The 17795-nt window shown below is 43.8% G+C and overlaps 1 protein-coding gene across 2 annotated transcripts in view; it reads right to left on the bottom strand.

Moving 5' to 3' along the window:
* DHRS12 (dehydrogenase/reductase 12) overlaps positions 1–17795 on the bottom strand; it is a 75411-nt gene that overhangs the window by 47756 nt on the left and 9860 nt on the right. For both annotated transcript variants that reach the window (XR_014967718.1, XM_085621795.1), the window contains exons 2-3: positions 17171–17304; positions 9800–9882 (exon numbers count right to left, since the gene is read on the bottom strand). Coding sequence is in view for 1 of the 2 variants with exons in the window: in XM_085621795.1 (XP_085477921.1) it covers positions 9800–9882; positions 17171–17304 (217 nt within the window). In the remaining variant the exon portion in view is untranslated. The remainder of the gene's footprint in view (positions 1–9799; positions 9883–17170; positions 17305–17795) is intronic.

Below are 17795 nucleotides of genomic sequence, written 5' to 3'. Positions count from 1 at the left end.
TTTTATATTACACCTGCACTGTGGAAATTATACGTATGCCCTGAAGAAGTTCTGTTTTCAGAACGAAATGCGTTGGCTGTGGCTCAATGAAAAAAGAAGAATAAAAAGAAGGAATTTCATTTATCTGATGGACTTGATATGAACTCATTTCACAAATATATAGATTGAAAGTGGTGCAACTTTAATATAGGTTAGATATACGTTTGACCCTGAAGAAAGGGTGGTGCTCTTGGACAGTGAGTGCGGTTAAGGTTTGCACACGGAATTGTGTTGTTCATGTTAATATATTGGTAATACTTCTGATTTTGGTGCCTCTATCTACGAATTGGTCCACTGTCCAGTTTGTGTATACTATGTATTTAGATGGATACTTTCAAAGAGACTGGAAGCATGCATCAATTCTGCCACTACTGAAGAAACCTAACTTGGATGTCGATGACCCCAACAATTTCAGACCAATATCTAGAATTCCACTCCCGGCGAAGGTCATTGAAAGGAATATTAATGCCCAACTTAATAAGTTTCTGCAAGACTCACAAGCCTTAGACCCATCCCAGTTCGGGTTTAGTGGGGGCCACAGCACTGAAATTGCACTTTTAAAATCGACAGAAGAGATCAGGACTATTTTGGATCAAGGAGGGAATGCCGCGCTGAACATGTTGGATCTCTCGGCGGCAATCGACACGGTCCACCACGATGTATTGATGGACCGTCTACATGAGATAGGAGTCAAGGGCTCTGCCTGGAAACTTCTCAAATCTTGTTTGACTGACAGAGTACAAACTGTGGCCCTAGATGAATTTGAAGCTAAATCATTCTCTTTGCCATGTGGTGTCCCGCAGGGATCATCACTGAGCCCGACCCTTTTTAATGTCTAGGTTTCCTCACTGGCCCCCCTTATTGAATCATCTGGGTTTATATTAACCTCATATGCTGACGATACCCAAATAGTGGTGAACCTATTTCCAGGCGGCTCTCAGAATACTTCGCTGAGGCTGCAAAATTGCATGAGTGCCGTGGGGGGGTTGGATGGCCCAAAACTGTTTAAAACTCAACTCCAGCAAAACGGAGGTGGTTTTGTTTGGCAATAAGCCCAATCTCTGGACACCAGATTGCTGGCCGGTAGACCTAGGTCAGCTCCCCCCGCCAGTTGGGAAAGTGAAAAATTTGGGAGTTTGGATAGATGACAAACTGAGCTGTAGGGACCAGGTAAATAAAGTAGTCTCTACTACCACCTACATTCTTAAATCTTGCAAAAAAATAATGCCATTACTCCCAAAAGCGGTACAACAAACAGTTGTCACTGCACTGATTATGCCGAGATTGGATTATTGCAACAGTCTCTATCTGAAGATACATGAAGGATCCCTAAACAAACTACAGATTCTTCAGAATGCAGCCGCTAGACTACTCACATGCACACCTAGGACAGATTCCATCTCTGCCCAAATCAAAGCTCTGCATTGGCTGCCAGTGAGGAAACGTACCAAATTCAAGGCCTTGTGTTTGGTTTTTAAATCCCTTCATGGAACCGGGCCTGAACTCTTAAAACAACGAATCCACTGGTACACCCCTAATAGAACTTTACGATCTTCTGACGCCAAATTGGTGACAGTACCCAGGGTGAAGAAGGCCAACTGGGGTGGCAGAAGCTTCACAGTCAACGCGGCAAGAGCCTGGAATGTTCTCCCTTTATCCCTAAGAAGAATGAAAAATCTTCTTGCATTTAGGAAGACACTAAAAACTTGGCTCTTCACTAATTGATCCTGCGTATCTCTCCATCTGGCTTGATTCCTCTTTAGGCCTTCTCCCAGCGCCAGGACACCCTTGGGTAGCAGTTGCGCTCTACAAATAGCTGTAACATAACATAACTCAGAGTGTCACGGATGAACATTAAATTATCAAACAAGCTGCCTAAAGGGTGGAAATATCACACAGGAGCATTCGGACGATTGGGCAGCACTGTGCTGAAACACCGAGGCAGCCAGCTATTGTGCCACACTCCTGGCATTAGGCCTGCAGAGAAGCCATGTATGCTAACAAATAGACTAAGGGTCACATAAGTGTCAGCCTGTTCGTCAAACCATTGTTGTAGAGGAGAGCCACGTAATTTAAGAATATCTGCTCCATATGGTGGATTTCTTTCACCCTAAAACAGCTGGCATGCATGGTTAGAGCAGCCTCAAAGAAAAACAAAATATTGTGGCTGGTCCTCCATGCACAACTGTGGTCCAGTCTGTGAGTCCTGTTGATGGACATTCAAAGTGAGGATACATTTATTGACTCGAATAACAAATGTGTATGGCATGCTGTGAGGTTTCTGCCAGAGTGTGGGGAGCATTTTAATATTGCACTGTCTGAGACAACCATGGTTTCAGTGGTAACACTGGTGGAAATGGCAGGGGCTGGTTCACCCTTAATGGTGCAGTCAATCCAACAAGTCAATCCAACACTTTCCGATTGGTCCCCGATGCGCCAAGCGGCTGTACCACTGAGAGACATTGTGAACCTCCTTCTCTAAATATGGCAGCAGAGGTCCCTTCCCATTACCACCCTCTAGCTGAGGCCCCAAGTCTGTGGGCTCTTGAATTTCGCACTACAGTTTCTGTATAGTGCCAGACCAATACACCAAGCACTCCAGTCAGTGCTAGACTGTGTACAGTGTGGCAAGGTAGCCTCTCCGTGTTAACGCAGTTCAACAAATAAAACCAATAAAATTAGGAAGCCGCATTTTGAAATCAGCCTGTGCAGAATCCAAATACAAAAAAAATCTTTTAGACATAAAAATACACAATTTCGGATGAAACCCTGGAGAACCCATGAACGTTTCAATTAGGGAAGGATTCCACCGGAGGCAGTTTTTTTTACTGGTTTTATTAACAATATGACAGTTTGTGCATTTTCATTACATTACGTATCACTGTTACACACCTAATTTGTGAGGGTATACAGAAAGAAGGGAGAGGCAATGCTATAATGACCAAAGAGTTAATCTCTTTTATTCATCACAGACGATGACAGAATAAATGATTTCTGTAGCCGGAAATGTTCTTAGTCTTTTTTTATTTCAGTTTTGTATGTATAGCAGCAAAACAGCCAACACGTTTCACCCTTTCAGGCTTCTTCAGGGCAACTATAATGTTTCGGAGTTTCCCGATACTCATTCTAGACACTTTCAAATTTTAGGATATACACTTTTATAACTGATACTAAATTATAAAAGTGTATATCCTAAAATTTGAAAGTGTCTAGAATGAGTATCGGGAAACTCCGAGCCGAAGACTCTGCGAAACATTATAGTTGCCCTGAAGAAGCCTGAAAGGGTGAAACGCGTTGGCTGTTTTGCTGCTATACATACAAAACTGAAATAAAAAAAGACTAAGAACATTTCCGGCTACATAAATCATTTATTCTGTCATCGTCTGTGATGAATGAAAGAGATTAACTCTTTGGTCATTATAGCATTACCTCTTCCTTCTTTCTGTATATCTGTTTTATATTTGAAACCAAATTGGTGGCTGGTTTCGGGAGGTGAGCATTTGTTGGACCACTACTAGCTGAAATAACTAATATGTGTTAGATATTGTACAAGAACACAAGTAATTGGTGCAGCATCTTATACCCTGCCACTGTTCTCACTGTGTATGTAACCTAATTTGAGCCTTTAATCTGAACACTTATTTTATCTTGTATCTTTTATTCATGTACCTAGTTGCTCACATCTTATGCAACTTTCCCAACCAATGCTGCAGTCTGCTTCATCCCACATGTTATCCAACACTTTTGTCTGTTTTGCCCATCTCCTCCCACTCTCCAACTCATCCAGGTGTCCTATTTAGTGTTGCACAGTATGTTCTAGTGTCTGTGAGCAGCGTGTCAGGCACTTCAATGTGCGGTCACTGAACTTAAAACCCACCCGTTCTCGGTTGTGGGTTTCTGCCATACTCATGACCCTACACCAGTTTCTTACCTAGAAAAGTTGCTAATACTTCCATTCATACATTTGATATACGGATTTTGCAGACCTTTTCCACAGCCCAAATGGCAACTCCCTCTGCAACAGCCCAGTTTTCTATGGCTCGCTTCCACCTACTGTGCGGTGGACCATTCGGCAATCACCAGTGTCTTGTTATGTCCCTCCAGGCCACCACCAGGGCTAAATCTAGAAGCAGCACATTGGGTCTGTATTCTACATAACATTTATTCTGTGGGAGGTTAGTAATGAGTGCGTAGATCTGCAGTGCTCATTCTCAGAGCTGAGTCAGTGATGTCTGTAGCGTGGCTTATGTCAGAAACTCTCCCCGGAGGAGACCATCCCCTCCTAAACCATAGTGCTGAGAAGCGTTTCCTCGGAATAGCAGTTGTCCACAGACAGTTTCAATTCACGCTCTAAAGGCAGACCCAGCGGGTATAGCAAGTGTTGCTTGGTCCTCGTCACTGCTGCCCTCTAGAACAAGCATTAAAAATGCAATAGGTCTCACCTTTGATTAAGTTAAAGCCATTTGCTTTGCTAATGGTATTGTATAGCAAAGCAAATGGTTTTAACTTAATGAAAGGCGAGACCTATTGCATTTTTAATACTCGTTTTAAATATGGCATGTATATTGTGTTTTATCATATCGGGGTCATTTTTCCCTGATGGGGCTGGCGCCATATTCCAATAATATATATATGAACATACTTTGGTTTTTTCACCATTTTTTCGCCCCAAACTCTGGCAGACTACAAAAATATTTTTTTTTTTCTCATGAACTTCACTTGCAACTCGCAAGCATAATTTATGGCATTGTGTGGTAACATATGCATTATGTATTTATATGTTTACTATTGTCATTTAAGTTCTGGTGCTGTTGAAAGGCTGTGGTGTATTTACAATGTGATTAGGCATGATGGAACAACATTCTTCTATGTCTATGTTTGACTATGTGTGGAAAGGGCTATAAAAACCTGTATTACCATAGCGCTAACCAGATTGAGAAAGGCTGCTTGGCAGTCGAAACACGTCTCTCCAGTCGTGGGCTCGAGGGTGACCCAGGGTAATAAAGAAGCCTTATACCTGCAGTTCTGAGTGCGTGCCTTCTTCCAGTGTGGAGCAGGAGGTTGGATGAAAATATATATATATATATATATATTAGAGAGAGAGAGCGAGAGCTGTGTGTGTGTACTAATGTCGAGAATGTAGATACAACTATTGAAGTTAGACCTCGACTGTAAAGAATGTATTTAAATGAAAAAGTTGCAAGGAAAGCATAAAGGAGAGAGTAGAGTGAGAAGAGAGAGGAACATAGAAAAGAAGAGAGAGAGGAAGAGGGGAAAACCTCACACCAAAATGCCTGAATTCTCGTTCAATCTTCCAGGCATGGGACTACATTCCAATCTCTCAGAACCCATCACAAACCTGATTGTTATATTTCTCATGATGCACTTTGGTGAAGGGGTAGTTCACAAAAGTCAGTACCCTACAGGGCCCTGTGCAACGAAATCCACCATGGTAGAGCCCAGGACTTCCCATGCACACTGCCAGAGGTGCCAAGAAAGTTATCAAGAACTAGTCATCTACGAGGCACTGTCCATGCACAATCCCAGAGGTGGAAGACGGTGCTGGTGTAGTTCAGAAGATTCAGTCACCCACGAGGTGAGGTCAATGCATTTTTTGTTGACCCGGAGGTATTGGAGTTGCTTTACATGAGCACCAGTTACATTACACAAGGACACATACATTTTATGGCAGGCATAGGGAGATTAAGTTATGTGCCCAGAATCACAGTAAGCTGAGCCAAGGCCGAAACTCGAACCTGGTTCCCCAGCGACAAAGTTGGAAGTTCTGCCGTTACGCCACATTCTCTTCACAAGTCAGTGACCTACGGGGATCTATGCAGTGAAATCCACCACAACGGAGCCCACGACTCATAGTACGCACTCCTAATGGTGCTGAAGTAGTGCACGAGAGCCAGTCACCTCAGGGGGCCGGTGCAGCGAAATCCAGCCTAACAGAGCCAACAGCCCACGGCCCAGTGCACACTCGCAGAAGTGTAAGCTCACATGATCCTGTCACCTATGGAGCTCTGGTGAAATATTCACCCACAAGAAACTCCACGATGCACTAGGCACACTCTTTGACTGGGGTAGCAGCAGTTCACAAGAGCCTGTCACCTATGGGGCCCTGTGCAGAAAATTAAGCAGAGCTACCGACGCAACAATGCACGCTCTCGGAGGTGCTGGCGAGGTTCACTAGAGCCTCTCACGGGTCTCTGCGCAGTGAAACCCACCATCCACGTGTAACTCCACGGTGCACCAGACACACTCCCACTAGTGACTGGGTGGATGTCGAGACCTGGCCTACTATAGGCCTTTGCCATAGGGAAATCCATAGCGGCTGAGCACGTGACCCACCGAGCACCCACGCACGTGTTCGGTAAGGGCGTCAGATCCAAGGTTACCCCATTAGAGATTTTTCACCACAGATAAACACAGCCTAGAGACACCTGGCGCTCTGACACAACCGCTAGCGCCTAGAGCTTGTTTGAAGGGCAGGAGGTGCTGTATAAAAACCGTGGAGCATAGAATAAACACACACTCTTCTAGCAGGCAGAGGAAAGCTGTTTGCAGAAAATGGATTTCCCTACCACATCACACGTCAGGCTGCGGGACCATCTCACATGCTCAGACGCTCTCCTCACAGAGCTGGCATGCCCTCCGCCATCTGAGAGCCATTAGCAGGGCGCATGGGGACACCCCAGCTGTGGTGTGGCTGACCAGAGGAACTTCAGGACAAAGAGGCGAAGCTGGTAACCACAACCCGGCCTGGGCCAGCAGCCAAGCGTGAGGCAGCGGACACCCAGCCCTCCAACAAGCGCTCGCCATAGCGCTGTTTATATTTGCATTGCGCTTTCACTTTGAAAGCGAAATGCAAAAATAAACATGCAGCACCCGGTTTCCTTTTGGGAGGCCCATCAGGACTGGATCTCTGAGGCTGGTTTACATAACACACCTCTGAGATGAGAAATTGCTTCACGACAGCCGTGAAGCAGGAGACCCAGTCCAGATGGGCCATCCCAAAAGGACTAAGGGCAGTAACACAGAAGCCTCAATTTCAATGGGAGGCCACCGTTTACAATAAATGGTGACGCTACCCAATGAAAATGAGGGGCGGGGCTTCAAGCCCCCTTCTGAAATATACTCACCCACAATATGTCTCACAGACATGAGCAGCGCATGCGCGCTGCAACGCAGGTCTGCGAGACCTAAAAAAATGGGCAACTTCAAGCAGGACAGGCTGTCGTGCCACCGTAAGTCTCACCCTCAGCATCACCGTGACCAAGATCCCTCCGTGATGAGACTCACCCAGTTCTCTCATCTTGACCACATCAAGTACCATAAGCCAAGAAGCCAACCCCTGCAGTTGGGCTGATACGAAGTAGGTTTTGAAGTCCACCATGTCCATTGGGCATTTCGGAATATACAGTATTTCAGTATATCCATTAAAACCTGGTGTCTTCCCCATCTCAGATCAGGACCCACAGTGATGATTTAAACGCCCTGTACCAGGTCTGGGTAATCCAGACTTGCATATTTGCAAAGCATATCAACTCTCTTGGCATCATCACCATTTTTGCTACTGCATTTCAGGCATGGTCTGCAGTTTCAGGGACCACCAGAATCTTACATTGCCCCTCAGGGCTCTCAACGCATTTCTTAATCACAGAGTGGTACACGTTAACACCAAAGTCTCTGAAGGTGTAGGATTCCCATTGAGAACCAATCTGTTCCACTGCTTCTGGAAGATCCTGTAGATCAGGTCGACAGTGGGAAAGGACATATCTTTTTCCAATTGGTGCATAGGCTGGACACCCTCCCAAAGTCTCTCAAGATCCCAGGGCTCCAGGGATTCCTACCTCTGTGTTCCTGATATACGAAAGCATATTGTATGCATAGAGGGAAATTAAATGCTCAGTGTCTCTCAGAGGAATCCCCTGTCCAGTTCCCTTCTTCCTTCCTTGACACGCAAGCAAATAGTTCCACTGCCATTGCAAAGAGCATCGGGGAGATTGGGCGCCCCTGTCACATTCCTTGGTGCACCCCAAAGGCTTCGGATATACACCATGCTGTTCATAAACGGGCCAGAGCAGACTACGGCAGTGTCACCCATCTGTCCCACCCCCTGACCCAAGTGCATGCATTGCATGACGGCTCTGAGATACCCCAACGTATAGTGCTGAATGCTTTACGAATGTCTATAGACAGTACCATAGCTGGTCTGCAGTAGTGTGGAGGGATTTCAGCTGCTAGCACCGGAGGCAGTTGAAGGTCTTCACAGAGGACACTGACTCAGATTATTGCTAAGAAAAATCTTAAAGGTGGTGAACATGTGCCTGGGGGCCATGTGTGGGGCATTCTTTTGGACAATATGGAGCTGCCCAGTTACTGGAGGAGGATCGGAAGGGAGCTGGAGGCGCTACTGCAATGTTCCCTAGACTTAAAGTAACCACAGTACTGCTTGGCAAATGGATGGACCAAGATACCACCAGATATCAGGAGCCATCTAGAAATCTGGTTTTTAGTGTGGCTAAAAGGGACATAGCGCGGACATGGGGCAATCTGCATGCACCGACAATAGGCGAATGGTCCCAATATAGGGGCTGCAGCAGTGTTTCCCAAATTGTGGCTTGCAACCCACCAGTGGGTCGCAAGCTGATTTTTGGTGTGTCGCGAAAGTCCAAGCAATAAAGATGCCTTTAAAATCTGTATTTATCTTGTCACATTTGCTGCGCTTCAAAGACAAAGATCAAATGTCAGATTGTGTCTTCTGACAGATTGCTGCTTATTGGTTTTTAACATGGGGATTGGTGTTTACAAACCCATCTCACTTTGTAGTCGGAGGAAGAAAAGTAAACTGTGAGACAATCTCGGTGGGGTACAGGGAGGTGAAAGGAAAAAGGCAGCAGGATGTCATTTTTGTACCACTACAACAAAACGTAAATACCTGTAAATGAACTCTACACATTCAGCAATTAGCAGATTAAAAATGAACACGTTTTTTCGTAATTCTGAACTGTGATGGAAACAAAGATTTTGAGAGGTCAACACAAATCATGACACTTCACTTCGTGATGCAAAAAATAAATATTCACTGAAACCCATACACATCATTTGAGTGCAATATAGTTTTACCAGTAAAACGGTCTGCTCAAACTTAGTGGTCACTTGAGTGGAAAATGTGCCGTTTGTAAATGTCATTGCACTACCACGATGCTTTAGTTATACAAAAAAAATCGCCCATTAACGCTAGGTAGGTGGCAAAAGTTTGTTGTTTCAAAAACGGTGTCGTGGTTGTAAAAAGGTTTGGAAAGCAGTGGACTGGGGCATTTCGCTATATAATAGGTAGGAGTTGCTTAGGGAAGTTAAACAAGGTATGGGGGGGGGGGGTCGGGTGGAACATGCTGGAATTGTTGACAATTCAACCGCAACAAGTATGACACCAGATATTTAATCAGCGGCCCAGGTGGGGCTTTATCACACCAGACAGACATACTTGTGAGAAACCCAAGACTGTATGGCATCCGTGGTGATTGACCATTTTAATGTGTGGACTTGTCATACCGAGGCCAAAGTTCAGAATAGAGAATGACTAGATGAACCCTCATGCATGAATACTTCTATGCCTTATCGTGTACTGATTACAAAATAAAGTGTTGAAAAAAGTTTCTGTAAAGAACTACAGACAAAACAAATGCTGCCATACAACAAACTTGGCTGACGCAAAGCCACGACACAAAGACAACCGGCAGTAAATACTCACCTGGTTGCCGCTCTCTTCAACAATTTCATTTTTAGCCGTTTCTGCTCGTTCTTTATTGCGACAAACCAAGTGAATTGTGCCACCTGGTGGAATTACAAAAGTAAATTGTAAACAATATTTTCGATTATAGAATTCCAGCACATTTTTTTTCAAAGATTTAACATAATTATAAAGTTATCCTCGAGTAGGGGGAAGTTTGTATTTTCCTTAATAATGGCTATTGATAAAGTATTTTTTTTTCATTTCGGTAAACTAGATAGTCCACAACGTTTCCACTTAAGAATACTTTAGTCGCTTTTAATAAATAATCAATGTGTTCACGTATTTGGCATTTTAAGGTTCTTTCATTATCGACTTTCTATTTAATTCACGTACAATATTTTTCTTATTTTCTTTTCTTTTAAAATTCACGAAATAAAAACATTGATTTTTGTATTGTATATTATTTTATCCTGCGTTATAGATTATTTTATCCAGAAAAAGTAGGGCCACTCTAAAAGGAGTTTGTCCAACATAATTAAGTATGCAGCTTACACGTGTAAACTACATTTCTGTGACTCCCACCATACCAGTATTTTGATTCTCCTCTGAGCTTTCAGTTACTGCATCCAGATATGCAACACAACAGATATACACCTAAAACTAGACAGGACTATTGGCTTTGTTAGTAGTGGTTAGCTTTTTGAAATAAATGACTAACAACAATGATTTCTGTTCAATTCTGATATTGCGAGACAGTGAATTAACATTAAAGAGGCCTGTGTAAGGGGTATTGGTCTTCAGGGGGGTCTCAATCCCTCCTGTTATGTTCCTTTATGTTAGACATTTGCACCCCTTTTCTCTCTAAGTCTCGTCAATCTGCATATCTTGAACCTCATCACTTTCCGCTTTTGCACCTTCTTTTTGCTCTCTCCTGAATGCTTTTCTCGCATCTTTTTAACTTCTCCGGCCCCAAACGCACAATGCATCCACTCACCTATAAGCACTGCATTTTCATCTACTTTCACCTTGTCAATATTTTGACACGTGCACCTCCTTTAAGCACATTTGCACAGAATCACAATTGCAACTGGGATACGTGACAATGTGCTCTGCAGAGAGGCCAAGGATTCGATGACCGTGTATTCTGACCACCTTATTGATCCACACACAGACTAAGTGAAACCCGTAATGCCTTCAGCCTCAACGCCACACCTCTCAATTGGGGTCCATTATAAACACCTGCATGGGCCTCAGATCAAAATATCCGCTATAGGAGAGTAATATGCTACATGACAAAAATACAGAAACACAACATCCTCGGAATAGCCAACACTCTTAGGGAATGCAAGATTAAGTAAAATGTCAAATATAAACAGGAACTAAATTGCTGACATTAGCTGTCTTAATGTTTTTTACATATGTTCAGAAATCAGCGTTTTTGCCAGAAAAGTTAAAGGCATTAAGATACGGCCTGGTAGGGATCCGTTTCAATGTTTGTTTTTAATACTACCGGGTCTGAGACCCAGAGGGACCCGGCCAACTTAAAGCCTTGAAGGTGTCTTTTTAACAATATATAGCTTTTTCATATAGGTTCTTTAAGGTATTTTTTCAGTGTTCTAAAACACGCCTAAAATTAGAGGCCGTCAGTTTCCAGACAGAGAAAGAAGGGCACCAGAGCTCTTTATGGTACTTAGACATTCGGAAATGGATGGAGAAACTGAGTAAGACCCATTCTGATTCTTCGGCTACGCTTACAGACTGCTTTTGAGGTCTGTCATTAATAGACTCCTTGTCCAATATACTTTGACATAAACTCAGATTGGGCTTTGGATCAGCCCACTTCAACTATTATATGGCGTAGAGTATTCTCCTGGTTTCAGCCACTGGCTTCAGACTTTGTTAATCACATTTTAAAATCGGCCCACATGTGGCTGGCCATCTCACCTCATGCGGTCTGGTCCTTCCGCCTCCTATGCAGGGTGCCTCGCGTTGCAGTGCATGAGGCACTACTGTTTCTCACACTCTTTAGCAGTGCTCTCCCACGCCTCTCCCTGCATCTTGATTCAGCTTTCCCAGCCCACTGCACTCACTTCAAACTTTATGTGAGCACCTACTGCCAAAGTCCCTTCTTTTCTGCCCATTGTTCTGAGGCCCCTCCTTTTGTGCCCCTTCGCCCATCGCTTTGCCCCCCCCCAATAAAAAGTTGCTGTTTTTCCATCACCCACTGCTCATCAGACCAGGAAAAGCATTTGCAAAGGCGATAGTAGCAGGCTAATGCACTTTTTAAAACATGTATACCGATCCAAGGTGGGCATCACTTTGGTCTAAAAGTGGCATGTACATGCAATGCGACTCCCATTTTAGATTGGCAAGAGTATTTAAAAAATCAATTTCAAGATGCTTCCTAGGGCGCAATTAGCTTTTCCAATGCTTGTGCCACAACTAGACAAGCACTGGCAAGGGCAATCCGAGTGACAAAGCAAATTTGCAATGGAAGATCTCTTGGCTTTGAAAATGCGTGTCATTTGAGTTGCTTTTTTTTTTTTTTTTTTTTACAAGAAGGAAGATGTGTGGGTACTCTATGATGTCTTGCTCTTCTGGAAGAGAGATGGCATCATCACACCCACTTTGGACCAAGAGTTCCAGCCTTGTATTGCCAGTAGGGAAGTTTTCACAATACACATGAGGAGTGGCCAGAGCCAAACTCCTACATACAATGATGAGCTGGTAAGAAGGTGATGAACTGTATTCAATCTTTTGAGAATGTCTTTGTGCGGGAGCAGCGGTGTTGCCCCTTTGTTCTCTCGGGGCCCAAGATAACGATTGTAGACTCTGGTAGCAGCAGTCCATCACGTGCTGAACAAAGCAAAGAGTCAACGGCATTGAGTGAAGCCCATGCTCACGGAGGCCGAAAGAGTTTTTCCTTCTAACCGTACATCAAAGCTCTCATTTCCTTCTCTGAATTTATTCAATGTTTATGCCAAAGTGCTATGTGCACCTTTTACAAGGGTACCAAACAACAATGGCCACATGCACTTCTAATTCTGAGGGTTGAAGGACGGTTAACTGGTGGAAAATGGTCCGTAAAAGTGTGAATGAGAAGCTATACCTTTAGGAGACATGGAGCATAGGGGTGAAGAGTAGTGTGCAATGCATGGGAGGCAACTTCAGTGTTCGGAGAATACAGCAGAAGGAGGAAGCCCTGGGAGAGGATCCCAGGCATAATGAATTGGTAATGCAGAACAAAGGGGCTGGGAAGCATAAAGCTGGATGGAGTGGAAAGATAGAGACAGAAAAACAAAGTCGGAAGGGAAAGTGAGACACTGCAGTGACATAAAACGAGAGAGGAAAGAGTTTAAATAGTGTTCACTAGGGGGACTTTACACCTGGATGGGAGAGTGAACTTAAGTCTGACCTCATGCCCGAGCTTTTATTACAAGAGCAGAGGCTCTAATACACAGGTGTTTTCTTGCTATTTTAATTTTTGCAGTCGTTCAGTTCAAAAGGTACTTCTCCCATAATGCTTTCCACCAAGGCCGGAAATGCAAACACAATAAAGGTCGCTCATCTGTTAGAAACAGAGGTTCTGACAAGCTCTTTGCCTCTTTTCTTCCTCTTGAGATTCAGATAAGCGATTCCTGATATTCCAATAATGGGTTTTGCAAAATAGTTAATAACACGGTTGAAAATATAGAGCATGTTTTTATTCTTCTGTCCGACATACTCCCACTAAGTATGAGTATTTAGAGCCACCCTTTCAATCTTTTGGGGACTATGAATTTTGTGCAGTAATTTAGAACTGGGATGATATGTTGATATGTTGTACATTTCATATTTACTTGTATATTTTAATTGTGTTTTGTTGTTATTGGTGGATCTTATGGGGTACACCCCCGAAATAAATATTTTTGATTTCATTTGCCTTCAAACCATGGCTTTCTCTCCTGCCCCAATGTGCTGCAGTTTGCTTGTTACATTATTTCAAAATGGTGGTTCTGCTGGCCTGGTTTTTCCCCAGTTTCAGCATGACCCAGAACAGCTTCTCTGCACGGGTGATCTTGAGGCTTTTATACTTTGTAACTTTCCTGAGAAGTGTCTAAAAGTTTTTGTGTTTTTTTAACTCTGACACAAAGAAATTGGCAACAAGGGAAACATTTCAGTTAATCTGTTCTGCCAACTTTGTTGCAAAATCGGCATTTAAAAATGTGTTACCGGGGTTAAGGCACCTGCTGCGTAGATCTTTGTATGTCCAGTAAATCTCAGGGAATAATAATATTAATGGTGAGATAACTCTGGAGCCTAATTCACTTGCTGCAGAGATCTGCGTTTCATCTAGTCCCAGTTTTGAATCAAAGTAGCATAGATGGTTAATGTGTCTGATGCAAAGCACATCATGCGACATGCAAATGACAGATTTTTATTTTCTGTTGCAGATGGGTAAAGAGGGCTACTTCTTTCAACACTGGGATCCTTTTGTTACTTGCAGTTCATAACGGTCATGCTTCTAATTCAGCACAGTGAGCAATGAAGGGCTTGTGACTGCTACACTTTGTAAACCTCTGTCTTATGTAAGACATCCTGTACATTGATTTACACACACACATGATTTATTGTCAATGTGTACGTGTGATGTAAAACTCTGACACCCTGGTTTGGAGTGAGTAGCGCTATAAAAGAAACAAACCAAAATAGTGGTATTTTTTTTTGTAAACAAATTTTTATTTGTCAAATACACATGTCGCGAAGCTCTGTAGCCCAGAGACTTCCATCGTATCAAGAAACAACATATCAGCTCTGACAAGTTTCTCATAAAGTACCTAATAACAATTACAGAAGAGACGTGCAAAACAAGAACCGCCCCCTCGATTAAAAAACAGTGAACACTCCCTCCCCTCCCCCCCCCCCCACCCATCGCACGGCCAAACCAAGCCATACAGCAAGTCTGTGTGCGACTATGAGTCTGTCCTTACTACAAATCATGGCCATATAGCCCGGTAGCACCCAATAGATACGTGTTGCACGTCCCCAAAACGCATGTAAAAGAGCGCCGGACACCCAGGCAATCATCCCTCCGAAATGGCAAAATAGTGGTATTTAAATAAATATTTGTGTAAATACTGGGACACACCATTATATGTGACATTCTTACAGTGCATGCACATCTCTTATATACAGGGACTGAACAAAGTCAAAAGCATATCTTTTTAAGTACCTATGAAGTGATAAATTGTGGGCCTTTGTTTTCCCTCCATTACGTTTGCATTTAGGTGTGAAACTCCAGATCGCTCTCAGCCAGGACGCTCCAACAAAAGGAGGCCTAATGGCTCCTTTACTTCGGCCTGCGTTATTGGTCCAGCCGGAAGGTTGTGTTGTGGAACCACACATGCCTTTTCCACACGGTCTTAACCATGTATATACCTTTACCACGGATGCCTTTACAACAAAATATGCGTTGTTAGGGCATGTATGGCAAAGACATATGCATGGTTAAGACTTATCCGGTAAGTGTAACTCCAGACCCCTGCCCCAAGAAGTACCCAGAAACCTTTCCCCACCCGAGTCCTAAAACGGCGCTCCCAGCCCCCGCCCAAGACCTAAAACTACCACCTCCCTCCTGAAAACCAATCCCTTCCCCCAAGCACTAAAAACTTCCCAGCCCTAAAAAGTACCCTGATCCTAGCCCCCCCGCCCTGAGCCCATAAACGGCACTCCAAGCCCCCGCCCTGAGACCTAAAACTACCCCCGTCCCTCCTAAAAACTAACAAATTTCACCCAAACACTAGAAGCTTCCCTGGCCCCACAAACCCTAAAAAGTACCCCGACCCCTGAGAACTAAACTACACCCCTCCCTCCTGAAAACCAACCCCCTCTTCCCTGAGCCCTAAAGACTTCCCTGTCCCCCCCAAGCATTAAAAACTACCCCGCCCTCCCCTAAGCCCTAAAAACTACCCCCCCCAAGAGTCCTAAAAACTACCCGACCCCTTCCTGAGCCCTGAAAACTCCACCCCCTCCTGAGCCCTAAAAACTACCCTGATCCCCCAGCCCTAAAAACTACTCTGACCCCCCAGCCCTGAAAACAACCCCCAAACCTTAAAAACCTAGCCCCACTTAGCTCACCGCATTCCTCCTGATCCTTCCTCAGTTCTTCTTCAACCCGCCCATTCCAGCAGCTAGCCCGCGCAGTGCCTTAACCAGGCATATGCATGGTTCAGGCAAGCGTGGTTGCGCTTGCGTTGTTCGGACACGCTTGGCTGAGCCTGCGTTGTTCCGACTTTTAGCCAGCTGGAACAGTTCAGTATTATCAAATAGGCAAAGTAGGCACAGGCCTATCGGCCTCACTCCTTTTAGAAGTCCTACGACAATGGATCAAAATAATATTGATTTGTTCTTGAAAGAATTTCTTTTTTTTTTTAACAACATTAATAATTGTTAAGGTTTAGCTTTGTGTAATAAAATTGGTTGATTAAAATTGTTGGCTGGTAAAATTAAAAACTTATTAGGAGATAAATTGCGAGGGGTGGCCCGAAATTTTGACTGCCTAGGGGCCTCCAAAGGGCTTAATCCGGCACGGAGCTGGAATCTGATAAGGCCCCTCCCTGTCTGCATTTTGCTGCTCAGAATGAAAGCAGACTATGTGCAGGCGCTGCTGAATGCATCCCGAACTGTGAAAATCACACAGGGACAAGTTTGGCATATTTCTGTGGGGTCCAACCTCTTGGCAGGGTAGACTGCGTCCACTCTGTGAAAAGAGTGGATAGACGCCATCTACCCGCGTGTACCCTCGACTTGTGCCCTGGGATAATTCATTAGAATTGTAAGTCGTGCTATGCTTGGAGTGAGTGTTGGATTCCTTTGCTACTTAGGCATTAAAACATAAGTGCTGGCAATCTTTAGTTACATCATGGCAACTACGGAAGGAAATCTAAATAAGAGTGGGTGTGCTGAACTACATGATGAGGAGATATTCAGAAGAAGCATATGTGAGATTTTGGATGTTCAGAAAGCAGTAACTTTTAATTCTTGATGCAGGTAGGATCAAATCTGGGCACTTGTTGCCAAGGACACTTTGGATTATACTTCGCAATGTGTTGGTGACCAGTCCAGATTATCTGCTATGTTCCCCTTCCTAATTCAAAACAGACTCAGAGTATGCAGAGCTACAGTATGGCCTTGCCCACCACCCCCAAGAAACATATTGTATTTTTGCTGAGCTACAATTTTCTTTCCTATGGAGAGTTTTCCTGAGACGTGTACCCCGTTTTATATAACAGAATTGGTATGGAATACTAGTGGGTCTTTGAAAAATGAAGAACCTAAGCTTAACATTTTCACTTAGGCTGGGGCTCGTGTTGCTCATCACCCAAATTTCTATTTGTATTTTTGGCTTACCTCGAATGGCAATGGCTGTTGCAACCGCTTTACCAATGCCACTATTTCCACCAGTGATCATGAAGGACCTTCCTGCAACGTTAACGTCCAGATCTGCAGCAACGAATCGTTTGGATGCAGCTTCATATCCACCCCTAGGGAAATCACATGCCAAAGGTTTTCAATCAGTCATTTCCTTTAAAAGTGTTACTAATGAACATTAGACATCCAGGTGGTTAATGGCAAAATTATTTTTCTATTGACTAAACAATATTTAGAATCATCTCAAATATATTTACAACACAGCTCATGGCTAAGAGGAAGTATTTTCGTTAATGCTAAATTAACAATGTTCCTTAAATGTTTCTGTTAGATGGGTGCCTATTAGCCTGCCTGCTGGAGCTGCATTTATAGAAAGGTTAAATTGGCAAACCCTCTTTCTGTAGTTGCTCCATGCCACCACTGCCATGCTTTGCCCCCAAAAGAAATCCCCCCCCCTCTTTTTGAAAAGGGCAATTAGGACCCTCCTGACAACAGCGAGACCCAAGTAAATGTGAAAAAGTATTAACATATGATAAAATCCACAAGAAGAACAAAACACATAAGGCATCTCTACTAAATGTATTTGTGTTTTCATAAGCATTTC

The sequence above is a fragment of the Triturus cristatus genome, chromosome 8, assembly GCF_964204655.1.
Source record: "Triturus cristatus chromosome 8, aTriCri1.1, whole genome shotgun sequence".
NCBI lineage: Eukaryota > Metazoa > Chordata > Amphibia > Caudata > Salamandridae > Triturus > Triturus cristatus.
Note: the sequence above shows the minus strand (reverse complement) of the source record. Positions and strands in the feature narration are given on the sequence as shown.